The 19,376-nt window shown below is 39.3% G+C and overlaps 1 protein-coding gene across 1 annotated transcript in view; it reads left to right on the top strand.

Moving 5' to 3' along the window:
- Positions 1-19,376, top strand: part of LOC126259713 (aquaporin-9-like) — a 79,272-nt gene that overhangs the window by 35,394 nt on the left and 24,502 nt on the right. The window contains exon 2 of the mRNA XM_049956688.1: positions 10,302-10,519. Within this exon, the coding sequence (XP_049812645.1) occupies positions 10,305-10,519 (215 nt within the window). The 5' untranslated portion in view covers positions 10,302-10,304. The remainder of the gene's footprint in view (positions 1-10,301; positions 10,520-19,376) is intronic.

Raw genomic sequence — 19,376 nt, 5'->3', positions numbered from 1 at the left:
TTCTTCGTCCACCGGTATTTGCAAGTATGCATCTGCTAGGTCCAACTTCGAAAAATATTTACCCGGACACAGTTTGTCAAAAAGATCTTCCGGGCAGGGTAAAGGAAAAGTTGCAGTCACTAGTTGTGGATTCACTGTTGCCTTGAAGTCCACACAAAGTCTCAATTTTCCAGAAATTTTTGGCAAAATTACTAAGGGTGATGCCCAGAGAGAAGCCTGCACATGTTCAATCACACCTTGTGATTCCAAATCGTTTAAAGTTCTGTCTCAGGCTGATACTGATCTTCGGCCTGACATGGCTGCTTGTCCTGTTCCAGAGGTTGCCCCTCAGTCTGCAAGATCCGGGCGGTCGCAGAGGGTGGGCTTACTGGTAGTTGGGAGCTCCAACGTCAGGCGCGTAATGGGGCCCCTTAGAGAAATGGCAGCAAGAGAGGGGAAGAAAACCAATGTGCACTCCGTGTGCATACCGGGGGGAGTCATTCCAGATGTGGAAAGGGTCCTTCCGGATGCCATGAAGGGTACAGCGTGCACCCATCTGCAGGTGGTCGCTCATGTCGGCACCAATGATGTGTGTCGCTATGGATCGGAGGAAATCCTCTCTGGCTTTCGACGGCTATCTGATTTGGTGAAGACTGCCAGTCTCGCTAGTGGGATGAAAGCAGAGTTCACCATCTGCAGCATCGTCGACAGGACTGACTGTGGACCTTTGGTACAGAGCCGAGTGGAGGGTCTGAATCAGAGGCTGAGACGGTTCTGCGACCATGTGGGCTGCAGATTCCTCGACTTGCACCATAGGGTGGTGGGGTTTCGGGTTCCGCTGGATAGGTCAGGAGTCCACTACACGCAGCAAGCGGCTACACGGGTAGCAGGGGTTGTGTGGCGTGGACTGGGCGGTTTTTTAGGTTAGATGGCCTCGGGCAAGTACAGAAAGGGCAACAGCCCCAAAGGGTGCGGAGCAAAGTCAGGACATGCGAGGACCAAGCAGCAATCGGTATTGTAATTGTAAACTGTCGAAGCTGCGTTGGTAAAGTACCGGAACTTCAAGCGCTGATAGAAAGCACCGAAGCTGAAATCGTTATAGGTACAGAGAGCTGGCTTAAGCCAGAGATAAATTCTGCCGAAATTTTTACAGAGGTACAGACGGTGTTTAGGAAGGATAGATTGCATGCAACCGGTGGTGGAGTGTTTGTCGCTGTTAGTAGTAGTTTATCCTGTAGTGAAGTAGAAGTGGATAGTTCCTGTGAATTATTATGGGTGGAGGTTACACTCAACAACCGAGCTGGGTTAATAATTGGCTCCTTTTACCGACCTCCCGACTCAGCAGCGTTAGTGGCAGAACAACTGAGAGAAAATTTGGAATACATTTCGCATAAATTTCCTCAGCATGTTATAGTCTTAGGTGGAGATTTCAATTTACCAGATATAGACTGGGACACTCAGATGTTTAGGACGGGTGGTAGGGACAGAGCATCGAGTGACATTATACTGAGTGCACTATCCGAAAATTACCTCGAGCAATTAAACAGAGAACTGACTCGTGGAGATAACATCTTGGACCTACTGATAACAAACAGACCCGAACTTTTCGACTCTGTAAGTGCAGAACAGGGAATCAGTGATCATAAGGCCGTTGTAGCATCCCTGAATATGGAAGTTAATAGGAACATAAAAAAAGGGAGGAAGGTTTATCTGTTTAGCAAGAGTAATAGAAGGCAGATTTCAGACCACCTAACAGAACAAAACGAAAATTTCTGTTCCGACACTGACAATGTTGAGTGTTTATGGAAAAAGTTCAAGGCAATCGTAAAATGCGTTTTAGACAGGTACGTGCCGAGTAAAACTGTGAGGGACGGGAAAAACCCACCGTGGTACAACAACAAAGTTAGGAAACTACTGCGAAAGCAAAGAGAGCTTCACTCCAAGTTTAAACGCAGCCAAAACCTCTCAGACAAACAGAAGCTAAGCGATGTCAAAGTTAGCGTAAGGAGGGCTATGCGAGAAGCGTTCAGTGAATTCGAAAGTAAAATTCTATGTACAGATTTGACAGAAAATCCTAGGAAGTTCTGGTCTTACGTTAAATCAGTAAGTGGCTCGAAACAGCATATCCAGACACTCCGGGATGATGATGGCATTGAAACAGAGGATGACGCGCGTAAAGCTGAAATACTAAACACCTTTTTCCAAAGCTGTTTCACAGAGGAAGACCGCACTGCAGTTCCTTCTCTAAATCCTCGCACAAACGAAAAAATGGCTGACATCGAAATAAGTGTCCAAGGAATAGAAAAGCAACTGGAATCACTCAACAGAGGAAAGTCCACTGGACCTGACAGGATACCAATTCGATTCTATACAGAGTACGCAAAAGAACTTGCCCCCCTTCTAACAGCCGTGTACCGCAAGTCTCTAGAGGAACGGAGGGTTCCAAATGATTGGAAAAGAGCACAGGTAGTCCCAGTCTTCAAGAAGGGTCGTCGAGCAGATGTGCAAAACTATAGACCTATATCTCTGACGTCGATCTGTTGTAGAATTTTAGAACATGTTTTTTGCTCGAGTATCATGTCATTTTTGGAAACCCAGAATCTACTATGTAGGAATCAACATGGATTCCGGAAACAGCGATTGTGTGAGACCCAACTCGCGTTATTTGTTCATGAGACCCAGAAAATATTAGATACAGGCTCCCAGGTAGATGCTATTTTTCTTGACTTCCGGAAGGCATTCGATACAGTTCCACACTGTCGCCTGATAAACAAAGTAAGAGCCTACGGAATATCAGACCAGCTGTGTGGCTGGATTGAAGATTTTTTAGCAAACAGAACACAGCATGTTGTTATCAATGGAGAGACGTCTACAGACGTTAAGGTAACCTCTGGCGTGCCACAGGGGAGTGTTATGGGACCATTGCTTTTCACAATATATATAAAGGACCTAGTAGATAGTGTTGGAAGTTCCATGCGGCTTTTCGCGGATGATGCTGTAGTATACAGAGAAGTTGCAGCATTAGAAAATTGTAGCGAAATGCAGGAAGATCTGCAGCGGATAGGCACTTGGTGCAGGGAGTGGCAACTGTCCCTTAACATAGACAAATGTAATATATTGCGAATACATAGAAAGAAGGATCCTTTATGGTATGATTATATGATAGCGGAACAAACACTGGTAGCAGTTACTTCTGTAAAATATCTGGGAGTATGCGTGCGGAACGATTTAAGTGGAATGATCATATAAAATTAATTGTTGGTAAGGCGGGTACCAGGTTGAGATTCATTGGGAGAGTGCTTAGAAGATGTTGTCCAGCAACAAAGGAGGTGGCTTACAAAACACTCGTTCGACCTATACTTGAGTATTGCTCATCAGTGTGGGATCTGTACCAGATTGGGTTGACGGAGGAGATAGAGAAGATCCAAAGAAGAGCGGCGCGTTTCGTCACAGGGTTATTTGGTAACCGTGATAGCGTTACGGAGATGTTTAATAAACTCAAGTGGCAGACTCTGCAAGAGAGGCGCTCTGCATCGCGGTGTAGCTTGCTCGCCAGGTTTCGAGAGGGTGCGTTTCTGGATGAGGTATCGAGTATATTGCTTCCCCCTACTTATACCTCCCGAGGAGATCACGAATGTAAAATTAGAGAGATTAGAGCGCGCACTTTATGTGCCACTGTCATTACCTCCGTTTCCTGTTCCAGTCGCGTATGGTTCGCGGGAAGAACGACTGTCTGAAAGCCTCCGTGCGTGCAGTGCTGTGAATGTCCAAGTCAACAAAAAGTTTATTGTCCTGCTGACGACAAGAGCGACTGTCTCGTGCAACGTGAACTGACACTGGTACAGAATCACTTGCGACTTGACGGGATTTCCGGCGATGTCGACGCACACTGTTTGTTAGACGAACTCTGTCACTGTTAGAGAAAGTGGCACTGGGCGGAGTGGAATGAACTGCATGAATTTCCATGGGCGAAGGTTCATGAGCCTGAGTATTCTTGGTTCGATTCCAGCGTGAAGCAAGGGGCCTGGAATGGTTGTGAGTGTCCGATCTGAGCTTATTCTGGCAAACACTCTGAACATGTCCTTTTTTGTTACAGAAAAAGCAAATAGCCTGGCGTGACGGGCAGTTCTCACGCAAATGTTGAGTAGCACACCGCGGGCATGATTTCACTGCATTTGCTTGCTTGCGCAGCACACGTGGCGGAGAGCTTGGCGGCAGCTGTGCGGACGGGCGCGAGGGCTGTTTACTGTTCCATGCAGCGTGCCCGGCGGGCCGGTTAATGTGACACACGGCTGGTGAATTTTCAAATGATTCCTGAGCAAAGTCAAGTGTGTCCTGTCGATCCAATATGTCTATCACTTGTTGAAGGGAGGGATTGACTAGTTTCAAAATCTGTTCTCTTATACGAACATCAGAAACGTTCTGTGCAATTGCATCACGTACCATAGTATCTGAATAAGGGAGTCCACATTGACACTCAAAAGCACAATCCCTAGTAAGGCCTTGCAAGGTTGCAACCCACTCCCGATTAGTTTGACCGTCCGTATGTTTTGTACGAAAGAAGGTATACCTTTTTGCAACTACATTGATGGATTCTTTGAAATATGCATCTAATGCAGACAAAATTTCGTCGTAGGACAGAGTTGCTACGTCGCGTCGGGGAAATAATTTCACTATCACTCGGTACGTCTGGACGCCTACGGATGCTAACAAAAAAGGCTACCGCTCGTTACCTTGAATTCTGTAGGCGGTGAGATGGAATCCAAATTGGCGTGACCTCTCCGTCCAGCTTTCCAGTGCAGCATCAAAACGACGAAAAGTTGGTGCCACAGCGTGTTGTGGCTGCAGTAGCTGTGGAGCGGCGGCCACTGCATCATTGTGCGTTGCTCGTTGACCCTGGACGAGCTGTCCAAGGGCATCCAATAAGGCCTGCGTCTGCTGATTCTGCAAGCGATAAAATTCGGACAGTACATCTGGAGATTGTGGCGAAGCCATGACACAAGTAAATCAGGGCAATACAGTTACAAACGCAGATTTCTCATCGCCAACTGTTGTGGACTGGCAAGACAGCCAATCCACTATGACGGGAAGCCGAAAGGCATGCGTTTAAGCTCACGCAGGCTGGCGTGAGGTCTGGAACAGGACAAGGTCTTAAGACTAGCAAAAAAGGTACGTAGCTTCTGGAATACTTAACTTTAATCCATAATTGGTGAACATCGGTCTGACGGTACATGCATCACAAGATAAATAGCAAATGATAATGGCACCTTGCTAGGTCGTAGCAAATGATGTAGCTGAAGGCTATGCTAACTATCACCTCGGCAAATGAGAGCGTAATTTGTCAGTGAACCATCGCTAGCAAAGTCGGCTGTACAACTGGGGCGAGTGCTAGGAAGTCTCTCTAGACCTGCCGTGTGGCGGTGCTAGGTCTGCAATCACTGATAGTGGCGACACGCGGGTCCGACGTATACTACTGGACCGTGGCCGATTTAAAAGCTACCACCTAGCAAGTGTGGTGTCTGGCGGTGACACCACAGTAATAGATGCTACAAATCCTTAAAACCCCAATATTCATTTTGAAAAACCCATTAAATAAATACAACAGACACTTTTTATTGGCTGTAACCTACAACACTGATACCTTGTGCTAGAGGCAACTGATAGAGCTTACTTTGCCCTAACAAAACTGCTTTCATCATTGCTCTTATCCTGCATGACTAAATTAATCATCTGCAAAACCCAGATCAATGCCCACATACACTTCAGAAACTAGGAAACTAACTGTAAGAGATGCCAACATGCTGGATGCTTGTGAGAGATAAGTACTGTGCAGAATAATTGGCCCTGATTCAGAATGGTCAGTGGGGAAGACAGTATAACAATGATATTTATGTCATATACACTACTGGATCAAAAGTATCTGGACACACCTGTGTAATGCACAAATGACAACTAGATGCCAGGGAAGATAGACATGCCAGTATAAAAAGAGGTTGGAGTTTTTGTGTTGCCTGTAGAGAAACAGTAACAGCAGAATTGGTTGGTCATGTGAGCTGAGTAACTTCTAACATGGAATAGTCATTGGATGTCACCTGAATAACAAATCCAACAGGGACATTTCAACTCTTCTAAAGTTACTCAGGTTGACTGTTTGTAATGTGACTGTGAAGTGGAAATGCCAAAGAACAACCACATCTAAACCAATAGCAGGTATGCCTAATGTACTGATTGACAGGAACCATTGAGCATTGTGGATGGTTATTGAAGAAATCACATGAAATCAGTGGAAAGAATCACTCTGAGTTCCAAAGTGCTAACAGCAGTCCAGCTAGCACAATCTCTGCATGCAGTAAGTTAAAAAGAATTGAAGAAAAACCATTACCATGTGCAGAATCTGTATTTTTACTGTGTAAATTATCCGCTTAATGTAAATACAACAGATAACAGAGAGAAACATGTGGGTATCGCAAAACAATATGTTAAGCACCTGAAGATGGGCTTCAGGGCTTCACATACATCATGCTTTTTAATAAAAATCATGCTCTGTGACTGAAAGCATTTTTCTTCCTTTTTCATTTTAGGAAAGTAAGTCATTCATGGCCCAATAAAAGAAATATGGGTAAAATCGAGCTCATATCATGATTATTTTATTGACTTTATTTTTACATCTACATCCACGCTCTGCAAACTGCTGTGAAATGCATGGCAGAGGGTAAGCCCCATTATGTCAGTTATTAGGGCTTTTTCCCATTCCATTCACATATGGAGCATAGGAATAATGATTGTTTAAAAGCCACTTTGCTTACTGTAATTGGTCTGATCTGATATGTAGTGGGTTGTAGTTTAACCATAGTCATCAGTTAAAGCCAGTTCCTGAAAGTAGGCTATCTCATAATAGTTTACATCTGTCTTCAAGAGTTTACCAGTTCAGTTCTTTCCACATCTCCATGACACTCTCCCGTATGTCAGACAAACCAGTGACCATTCATGTTGCATTTCTCTGTACACTTTAAGTACCCTCTGTCATCCTACCTGGTGCAGGTTCCACATGTGTTTGCAATATTCTAGGATGGGTGACAGGACTGATTTCTAAGCAATCTCTTTTGTAGACAGATTTCATTTCCCCAGTATAAAATGAGGTCTGTTACCTGCTGTACCCATGAATGCATCTATGAGATCATTCCACTTCATGTCTGTACAAAGTGTTACACCCAGAGGTTTGTAATTAGTAACTAAACCATTCATTTCCTTCTATTCTATCTGCTGTTTATAGTTATATGACTCAGTCATTCATGTACTTTTCTGAATTTGCTAGTCATAGCTCCCATATTATGATTGATGAAACAGGTAATGCTAGATTCTGTCATCATTTTGTTATTGTCTTAAGACATTTATACACATACTAGCTATTTTCTTGTGTCTGTAATCTCCCCCCTCCTTCCTAATTCCAATTATTGTCCACAATAAGCAAAGTATTTTATGAAAAATTTGAGAGGAGCAAAGATTACAATAAACTTTCTAGTTTACTTAGCTTTTCCTGTAGAGTTGGCCCCAGTTCTTCTTGTCGAGGAGTCTGATTCTTGAAGCTGAAATTCTCACATTTTAGGCCCTCATGGTTGAAAAGTTCAAAATAAATTTGAAGATCGTTGTTGCAGAATTTTTGTTGTTACGTTAATATATTTTATCACATTTTAGTATATCATACAGTCCTTGCAATTGCCAAAATTACATTGTTTGCCCAAAATACAAAAAATACACCCGATCACATCAGGTGTATGCTTACTACTCTTCACTCTGTGGTAATAACCATATTCCAAAGGGTTTACAATTTTTTTTGACAAATGGATTTCTATTAATTTTGATTATTATTTCATAAATGAATCCAGAAATAAACATAGCAAACAGTACTAGATTGTATAATTAACAATAGAAATTTTAAGTGTACCACATAATTTGTAATTTAAAATGTTCCTAAAAAATAATTTTAACTGTATATTCAGAGCTAATACTTACCAGTTGTAATATCTAAAATAAAGTAATTCCTTTTCATAAATTTTAACTTGAAATATAAAGTATTGTGTATAAAATTATATGGAAGTTTTCAGAAAAGCAGCTGAGATAATACTGACCTGTTCAAAATTTGAAAAATAATACTGGCATCAACGACTACTGTTGAGGAAAAGTAATGCTAGTAGAGAAGGATGTCCTGTGATATGTTTCATAATGAAAGTTACAGAAGAGATTTTACATACCACTGCTTTTTTATGGGAATTTTCTGCTGGATTAAAATTGGCTGGTGAATCATGAATAGACAGTGAGAAAAGATATACGTATTTGTGTGCAGTTTTATGCAAAAAGCAAGTGTAAAAATTAGAGAATTTCAAATACTGGTAACCATTTATTAACACCTCTTCTGTTAATGATACTACAGCTTCATAGCTGATGGTTTAAGTTTTCTGACAATCAGGAAGAAGATTCAGTTGAAGGTACTGCTTTATTACTATATGTAGGTATCACTGTGCATGTTAGCCTTTTCAAAATTCAGCTAAAACAAGATGTGACTGCTTTAATGCTTAAGAATGTAATGTACTATCTGGTGCTGATCTAATTGTGTATTTATTAATGATTCAGCATATGATAGTCCACAACGACATATAAACTTGCATTTTCTACTAATTTCTTGTAAATCTGTGATCTATGATGTACTATTCTCAAAAAAATTCATGTTTCTGCAACCAGTGGTCCAGGCTGGGTGTTGATTTAGCAAAAAAACTTTTAATCTCTCAATTAGAAAAATAAATAAATAAAATAAAAAATCCTCTCTTAGCAACTGGCTACATCACACAAAATACATTACCAACAAATTTCATGTTTTTAGAACCAGTAGATTAAGCTGTTTGTTGTTATCTCAGTACTCAGTTTCTCCAATACACAAGATGTTCATTTTAATTGAAAACATTGAAATATCTAAAAAAGTTATAATTCCAATTTTTTTGTCTCAGAGGACACCATCAATGGTATCACACTCGACCTGCCACCCAACCCCATGTGCGGGTGGCAGGGGGCAACTTTGAAGTTTTCAACGGAAACTCCATGTTTTTATGCAGATTATGTTTCTAAAGCAAAATCTACTTACATTTTGTTTGAAACTTTTTCTTTATTTTGTCACAGATTGCACTGTAATCAGAGGAATAGAAATGGGTACACGATCATAATTTACGACTTGCTAGTCAATTGTCCTTGAATATCCAGTGACACATGGGACCCTACCTCCATGCTGCAGGTATAGGACAGGCCAGTATTTCATAACTTTCAAAACACCATTCAGAATGTTGAGTTCTTTTGACGTGTTGAACAGGGGACATCTCGATACATCACCGTGGTCATGAAGCGAAGTATGACATATCACAACAGGCAGTACACTGTGACTGGAGCTCGTGTATCATGCAGATTTAGAACAGGTAGCAGCTCTAAACACCACAATACTTGTGCTGTGTTTATTGTCTGTACACTTACGTATCATTTGGTGAACAGATGTGCATGTTGACAGTGAATGTTGCAACCACAGAAGAAAAACTGAAATGACCCTGATTTATGGAGAATGTAGAGGAAGTGTTGAGCCTGCTGTTGCTTTGTATTTTTCCAGAGAAAGCTCAGTGTCATTCTTTCTTTTACAAGACTATGAACATCTTTATGTCTGATGGCAGAATACAGATCGGCAGAAGGAAATGAAGCAAATGCGTTACAGGAGAAGCTAATGAAGTAGCTGTACTAGTGGCAGTGTACCATACCCTACAGATAAGTGCCCAGCAATTATACCAAGATTCCGATACATCCATAGGTATTATTGTCACAATACTGCATCATCATAGGTATCATCCACACTACAGGTCACTGCATCAAAAACTTCATGGCGCCAATTTCCATAACTAGGTAGTGTTTCGTGGATGGGCACATCAACAAATGCAAATGATCCCCACATTCTTTGCTGAGGCACTATTTTCTGATGAGTCCTCATTCACAAACCAATGTAATGTTGACCAGCATAACATGCATTACTGTAATGCACACAACCCCACTGGGTATGGCAAGTTGACCATGAATATCCATGGTCAGTTTACGTAGTTATGGTGTGGCATCACGGGGAACAGACTCATTAGTGAATATTTTATCAATGGCACATTGAATTTATTTCCACTGAGGGAGGAAATTCACCTATCTTAGCTGCAATGGAAAGGTATTTACTATTTTCTATTCTGGTACATGTTGGTAGTAATATTTTGTAAACTATAGTACTAATATTACCAACATTTTTGTCACAGGTGATGGCTACATTTGTATTATTGCTAGTGATTTGTGCAATAATAGATGAAAATAACTGTGGAATAACTCCAGCTCTGATACCTCTATACATTGGAATACTTATTGTAACAATTGGTAATGGTTTCTCTGCAAACACTGGCTCTGCTTTAAACCCAGCTCGTGATCTTGGTCCTCGAATTTTTGTTACTATTGCTGGCTGGGGCACAGAAGCATTTGTGTAAGTAAAAACACAAAAACAAGACAACTGTACTGCTGTAAGCTACACACCATCACTTTATTTTAATGTGTCAGATTCATTTTAGTTCTTGTAGCACTTTCTCAATATCATGAATAATAACTTTCAACTGAAGACTGAGATAACATTTACATTATGTTTAATTGTTGACGGTAATTTTATCAGTTCTGTATTGGTTACTAATGATAAATCTTAATTGCTTGCTAATACAGTAGATCACTTTTTTGAATTACTAGCTAGCTTTTCCACTTGCTAGTGTACATGTATCTCATTTAGTGTAATCTTCCTAATGATATTTTAATTTCAGGTGCTTTAAGTTCCATTGTATTCATGTCAGTTAAATTTTATGTGCCTAAAGAGTCACTTTAAATATTATAAGATGTATTGCAAACTATGTTTGTTACAGTCACGGTATTGCAGAGTTACAACAAATTCAAGGAAAATACAGAATGTACGTTTTATTACAGAGATGCAGAGCAAGCAGGAAATTCAGGTGTAGACTTTAATGTAAATAATGAAATTGAGTACAGTATTATGAATACTGAAGAAATCTCAATCTGAGTAGTAGGACTTTTATTATTATTATCATAAAAATTTTAATTCCCATTTTAAATCCAATGGGTTATTTAAAAAAGATTACTGGCAAGCAATTTCTGTTGATGGACTTTTGTCCTTAGTGTGTTAAGAGGTAAAACAGCAGTGGCTAACAGATTTTCCAATCAAATTCCTATGTACAGTGCAGTCCCGTGATTATTAAAATGGTATTTCTCATTGATGTTATTGTTTGTATATGTCTGGCCAGTAAATCTGCTAGTAATATATAGACATTTATAACAATTAAAACATTGGAAGGTCTGAACTAGGACCATGAAGATTCTGTGATAAGCTAGGCTATGATTTCCTAGACTTGTGCGATAGGGTTGAGAATTGTAAGGTCTCCTTCAGTGGGTCAGGTGTGCACTGTACATCAGAGGCTACTACTCAGGTAGCTAACTATTTAGGGGGATGTCCACTAGGGCTTTTTAGGTTATGTGACTCTACATCCAATCCAGAGAATGACATCTGTAGGAAGCCCAAAAGTACAGGGCGTTTCAAAAAGAAAGAGCAGATTTCAAACATTTATTTCTCAAAAACTACAAATGATAGAAACACAATTCAAACGTTTCTTGTCAGAGAAAGGTTCAAAGTTTTTCAATGGTCTGCGCAGAAGTTCCATGCAAATCCGCAGTGGCGCTGGCGTTTGTTTGTAGGAAAATGGCGACGACACCACAGGAACGATCATTTTGTGTGCTGCAATTTGCAAAGTTAGAGTCCATTGTTGGTGTGCAACGTGCATTCCGCCGTCAATTCAACAAACAGCCGCCTCGTCATAAGCAAATTTATGAGTGGCATCACAGATTCGTAGAAGATGGTTGCATCTGCAAGCGAAAAAGCACGGGTCGTCCACGCACATCGGATGAAAATGTCGAGCGTGTCCGTGCAGCTTACGAAAGGAGCCCTAGAAAATCCACGGCACGGGCAAGTCACGAACTAAACATGTCTAAAACAACGGTATGGCGCGTTCTGAGTAACCGTCTGCACATGAAGCCGTACAAACTGCAGTTATTGCAAGCATTGCGTCCTGACGACCACAACAAAAGGTTCGAATTTTCAACTGCAATTCTACAGGACATGGAAGAGGACAATTTTGCCGAACGATTAATTTTTTCAGATGAATCAACGTTTCACATTTCTGGTAAAGTTAATCGGCATAACGTACGAATTTGGGCGAGTGAAACTCCGAGGGACGTTATTCAACATGAAAGAGACTCACCAAAGGTTAACGTCTTTTGTGCAATTTCGGTAAACAAAGTTTATGGACCTTTCTTTTTCATGGAGAAAACTATCACAGGAACCATTTACCTGGACATGTTAGAAAACTGGCTATTTCCTCAACTTTAGGAAGATTCAAATCACTTCATCTTCATGCAAGATGGCGCCCCACCACACTTCTCTGAACCTGTACGACGGTACCTAAATAACACCATTCCAGGACGGTGGATTGGAAGAGCAGGAGCACAAGATCAATGTCATCGTCTGTGGCCTCCCAGGTCACCAGACCTTACTCCCTGCGATTTTTATTTGTGGGGGTACATAAAGGACTGTGTTTATGTCCCACCTATGCCCGCTACTCTTCAAGAGGTACGACATCGAATTGTTGCGGCCGTGAATTCGGTAACTAAAGACCAGTTGCGTCGTGTGTGGCAAGAAATGAGATACCGGTTTGATATTTGTCGTGTAACAAATGGTGCTCATATTGAGGTACAGTTTTGATATTTGTTGTGTAACATTTGGTACTCATATTGAGTGAAGGACCGTTGGAATTGTGTTTCTATCATTTGTAGTTTTTGAGAAATAAATGTTTGAAATCTGCTCTTTCTTTTTGAAACGCCCTGTATTAGTGTAAGATCGAAAGGAATGCCCATCATAGGTCATAGTATTAAAATCCTAGTAGTTAACTGTTGAAACATTCACAACAAACTGCAAGAATTTGAAGCACTTGTAAAAAGCAGTGAAGCTCATGTAATGCAATGTACAGAAAGCTGGTTGAAAACTGAAGTTGACAGCAGTGAGATTTTTAGGGAAAATTTAGACTTATACTTAGAGGATAAGTCAGTGGGAACTGGAGGTGGTGTATTTATTACAGTAGACAAGAAACTCTAATTCACCAAAATAGAAATCAAAACTGCATGTTACATCATTCTGGTATGGCTCATTATCAAGGGTGGCATAAAATTGTAATTGGATGCTTTTAACAACCACCAGACTCACCTCCTGATTGTTAACCAACAATGTTACACAATACAGCTGTTCATTTGTATATAAGTTCCCCAATGATACTGTAATCACTTAAACAGACTTTAATCATGTAGCAGGCAATACAGATAATTACAGTTCTGTTAGTGGTGGGTGTTGTGAAAAAACATCCTGTGAAACATTACTAAATATATTCTCGGAAAATTACCTAGAATGGATAGTTCAGAATCCCCCTCCCCAAATGATGGAAATATATTAGACCTAATGGCAACAAATACACCTCACACCCATGATGATGCCCACAATGAAACTGGTACCATTGACCATGAGGTAGTTGTAGTTACAATGATTACCAAACTACAAATGGTAACTAAAACAATTAGAAAGATTTATACGTTCATTAAAGTAGATAAAGAAGCAGTAGTGTCATATCTCAGTGAGGAACCTGAAATCTTTAGAACTGGACAGGAGCATGTAGTGGAAATAAGGCTCAAGTTCATAAGAACAGTTGAAAATTCCCTGGACCCCAATGTATACATTCACTGTGAAAAAACTTCTAAAGAAACAGAGACTACTGCGCAATAGAAGTAAAACAAAGTGTACAGCTATAGAAAGAGAGATTTTGAATGTAACATGTCGGCTGTGAAGACAGCAACGTGTGAAGCCTTCAGCAATTACCTTAGCAGACTGTTGTTAAATAATCTTTCACAAAACACAAAGTAATTCTGCTTGTATGTAAAGGCTGTTAGTGGCACCATTGTTAGTGTCCAGATGCTCATGGATGAAATAAACTGAAATTGAGACTATCAATGCGAAAGCAGAAATGCTGAATTCCATCTTCACATATTTCTTGACAGAGGAAAACCCAGTTTAATCCTCACACCACCAAAATGTTGAGTGGAACAAGTGTTAGTGTTAGTAACATTGAGAAACAACTGAAATAATTAAAACTGAATAAAGCTCTAGGATTTTAGGGAATCCCTATCATGCTCTACACTGAATTTGTGGCATAGTTAGTGACTCTTTATGATAATATATCATATCCCTCGAGCAAAAAATGATGCAGAGTAATTGGAAGAAAATACAGGTCACTTCTGTGCACAAGAAGGGTAGTATGAATGATCCATAAAATTACTGTCCAGTATGGTACCCTCAACATCAGTTTGTTGTAGAATCTTAAAACATATTTTGAGCTGAAACATAATGAGGTATCTTGAACAGAGGGACCTCCTCCATGCTAGCTAGCATGGATTTCAAAACACTGATCATGTGAAAATCAACTCACACTTTGTAACACTGCTGCACTACAACTACTTAAAAGCCATTGTTACATAGTTTGATGGTAATGAATTGCAGTTCTTCAGCTGATCGTATAGCTGTGTAAATGCATAATTTAGAACATGGGAAACAGTGTTGCAATGATCGAAATATTTTAACACTCATATTGTTTTGTGGATGTATTTGTGGCTCCAAATATTGTCTTCTCTAGGGGATGATGCAAAGGTTCAGGTTTGTCAAACATTAGTGAAAATATTGATGCACATTTTCATCACATTTTGGTTTCTTTCCGATCCAGACATGGCAAACAATGAAATTTGTGAACATTGCTCAAGAGAGGTTTCTTTCAAGCATAAACAGATTTCATACTAATCACTGCCCTCACTTAAAAGCTCATAACACATTTCAAATGGATTTTTAATACAAATTACAGTTTACAACATAAAAGTCATACATGGTGCACATTCTGTCCACAGCACAAAGACTAAATTACAGCTCTGCATCTGCACAAAGACTCTCCCACATGAGCTTGAAAAAAAGTCTAACAAAGGCTAATTAACTTTAGGTATGTATAACATTCTGGATTGTTCCAGAACCAGAAACTGTTCAAATTAACTGTTATACATACTTTTCATACAGACATGAGTGAACACTTACAAAGAAAACACACCTCTTGAGTTTAGTAAATTTTATAAAGTTAAAACTAATGAAATATTATTGCACATAATTCTGAAATAAGTTCTGTAAAAAAAGACAGGATATGTCACATTGCCAAAACAATTAACGTGTTATCTTTTCTTTATATCACCAATTTTTATGAAAAATTGTAACCTTTCTTGATTTAATAGAAAACAGAAGTTTCATAACCAAAATATTTTAAAGTGATATATACCATTTGTGGTCAAATTGAACAAATGGGATTTGTAGGATAATTAACTTCTTTTCAACTCAAAAATAAAAAAGCTCCAAAGCATTTTGGAAAACCTTGGAAAAGTGAGAAATTTAAATGAATATTTACATACAATGCACTAATCCCACAGGTTCCCCTTTTGTACTTCATGCATGCAATTTTAGGTAAAACATTGCTGAAAAAAGAATGGAATTGCAAACTTCAAAACATTATTGTAATCTACTGTTGATCAAATGTTTTTGTAGTTCTCATTTGTTACTACTTTTCTCACATGGCATATAGAAAGTATCACAACTACAGTTATTATCAATAGATCCATCGCATGGTGTATCATTTGAAATTTGTGACTGAGTTGGGGATATTTTACTATGAAGTATGCAGCAAGTTATTTTGGATGCAGAATCATTGATAGATGTAATGGTAATTTTGAGTGTGCCCTAGGGAAGTATATTGGGACCTGTGCTGTTCATGTAGGTTGTTGATGACCTTGCAGGCAATATTAATAGTAACCTCAGGATTTTCACTGATGATGGAGTTTACTGCAATGAAGTACTGTCTGAAAGAATCTGCACAAATATTCAGTCAGATCTTGATACAATTTCAAAGTAGTGAAAAGATTAGCAACTAGCTTTCAGAAATGTAAAACTGTGTATTTCATGAAACAAAACAGTAGTATCCTATGACTGTAGTCAGTGTCACAGTTGGAACTGGTTATATCACAGAAATACCTGGGTGTAACAACTTTGTAGGGGTATGGAATGGAATGATCACCTAGGCTCATTCATGAGTAAAGTAGGTGACAAACTTCAGTTTATTGATAGAATATTATGTAAATACAATCAGATTACAAAGGAGATTGTTTGCAAATCAATCTTGTGACCTATCCTAGAATATTAAGCAAGTTTTTTTGTACCAGCACCTTTGTACCCATATCAAAATCAGACTAACAAGGGATATTGAATGAAAACATATAATGGCAGCACAAATGGTCATAGATTTGTTTGATCTGTAAATAAATTAAATGTCATGTGACTAGGGCCTCCCGCCGGGCAGACCGTTCGCCTGGTGCAAGTCTTTCGATTTTACACCACTTCGGTGACTTGCGCGTGGATGGGGATGAAATGATGGTGATTGGGACAACACAACACCCAGTCCCTGAGCAGAGAAAATCTCCGACCCAGCCGGGAATCGAACCCGGGCTCTTAGACTTTGATATCCTGTCACACTGACCACTCGGCTACCGGGGGCGGACATTTTATCTGTGGGAGAATGTCACGGAGATGCTGAAGTAACTCAACTGGGAGACTCTTGAAGATAGACATAAACTATCCCAAAAAAGCCTACTTAGAAAGTTTCAGGAATGGCTTTAAATGATGACTCTAGGAATATACTACAACCTGCTATGCTCACTCCCAAAGGTATCATGAGAACAAGATTAAATTGCACAGAGGCATTTCAACAATAATTTTTCCTTGCTGCATGAGTGAACAGGACATGGGAAAAAACATAACAACTGGTGCAGTGGGACATACTCTCTACCACGAGCTTCTCAGTGGTTTGCAGAGAATAGATGTAGGAGTCAAGTTTGGAAGAAAAATGTTGAAACATCTATTTATAGGACAGTAACTAACTTTCATTTGTTCCTTCAGTTTCTGACTTTCCTTATTTTATTAGCAATTCACCAGGCATATGTACCTGGGAACAACATTTAACCCTTTTTTCAGCCAACACTCATTTTATTTGCTGCTTTATGTCATGACCATATTACAATTTTACTAAAGGTTGAGGCAGGGGCATGAAGATACATGTAAACATGTTTGATTTCATGAGTGATTTTTACTATCCAGTTTACTATTACAAAAGACCACCATTAAAATCAAAACTTGTGCCATTAGACATTCCAATGAAAGATCTGGAAGAAAAAATGGAAAACATATATAGCTTGTAAAGACATACTAACTCTAAGTTATATATAGAAAGCTACAAGCAATACAGATATCAGCTACATGAAAAATTCAGGAGATTAAAAGTAGAAAGAGTTAGTCAACAGATATGAAGCTCAGATAATGTTTCAAGGTGGTCCTGGTTAGTTGTAAATAAAATGAGAAACAATGGAACAGAAACTAAAGTTTATAATGTATAATTACCTGAAACACTGATGTCATTTCTGTACCCCTTCCAGTCAGCAATATTTTAATTACTGTATAGATACAATTGAAAATGGTGTCTGCATGAAACTAGATACAAAGCATACATGTGAGTGAGTTGATTAACAAACGGTACTGCAGTATACTACATGCAGTATGCACAGATGACATTCTGCAGCTTATTCATAGCCTCAGCAACAACAGCTTAGCAGGATTAGAACTAATTTCTCCATATCTGTTCAACAAATGCAGACATGAGCTACTGAAACCATTAGTTCATCTAATAAACTGTGTCTCAAAGATGATGAAGTCCCTGGCAAGTTGAAACTAAGTGTAAAAAAGGGGAAATTAAGCATGTTCTGATCTACCCAGTATCTCAACACTCAGAAAACTGACTGAAAAATAGTGTTAAAAAGGAATCTCGGAACATTGCAACAAGGCTGACATATTAGGTGATTTCAAGCTTGGCTTAAGAAGAAGTTGAAGTACTGCATCATCGGCAGTACAATTTTTCTGCTATGTGCTTGAAAAAATAAGTGAATACTCCTAAGCAGTGAGGGTATTCCATTACTGGACCTCCCAAAAGAGTTTGTTAGAGTAATTCATGTTGCATTCTAATGAAAAATTGTGATGTGTGATGTCGCTGTAAAAACTCATACAATATATTTAAAAGAGAGGCAGTAGTGTACAGAAATTATATATGACAATGGAGAGATACTGGAGAGGGCATGGTCAAGAAATTTTCACCAAATCTCAATTCTTCAATACTAAAAACTGTATAGTTTTGATTAGTATACCTTTTTTGCCTTATGGAATATTACTGTGGGATGGGACTTGCCACACTAATATAGAAAAGGTTTCCATATTATGGAAGAGATTCTGGAGGATTCTAGAGAAAGTGAAACTAGAAACAACTTGTAGGAGCCCACTTAATAGATTCAGTATTCCCATGTTTATGCCACCTCTTTTCTTTCAAAGATATCTGAAAGAACAGATACCATTTTGATCCTGCAGCAATTACGAATGACATTACCTGCCAATGAGCATTGATTTAAGTCAGTGGGGAAAGATGATCGCTACAGTGTGGATGCACACCACATTTGAACTCTTATAGGAATTGGCAGAATTCCATGAGTAATGAGGATAATAGGCAAGGGGCACTACAGTTTTAGTGTGTGGATAAGTTGAGAATTTGGGTCTGGCAGGAGGTGTGCTAGGGTAGTCTGTGCAGTTGTGATGACCTCTCTGTTCGTATGGTGCTGTGGTCACTGCACCTGCCTTAGTAAGCAGGAGACCCGAGTTCAAAGCCTGATCTGGCACAAATTTTCAACTTTCCCCATTGATTTAAATCAGTTCCCACTAGCAGCTAATGTCATTAATTCCTCTGTGACTTAAGACATTAAGGCCACAAATAGGAACATGGAAATTTACAATCATGGCAGAAGGTATAAAAGACTTTCATATTGTTAATAGAAGGTTAATTTCAACAGCAAAAACTCCCTATGTCAAAGGAGCTGTTTTTCATAACATGTTACCAAATGATGATAAGAAGAGATACCTTTAATAAGGGACTCATGCAGTGGCTTGTTCATTAATGCCCATGTCATTTTGATTTAACATCAATAATAATTTATATGAATGTGTGTGAGAGCTGCATCAAACCAGTCTCAGGACTGAAGACCACAACAACAATGAATGTGTGTTGTCT

The sequence above is a fragment of the Schistocerca nitens genome, chromosome 5 (assembly GCF_023898315.1).
Source record: "Schistocerca nitens isolate TAMUIC-IGC-003100 chromosome 5, iqSchNite1.1, whole genome shotgun sequence".
NCBI lineage: Eukaryota > Metazoa > Arthropoda > Insecta > Orthoptera > Acrididae > Schistocerca > Schistocerca nitens.
Note: the sequence above shows the minus strand (reverse complement) of the source record. Positions and strands in the feature narration are given on the sequence as shown.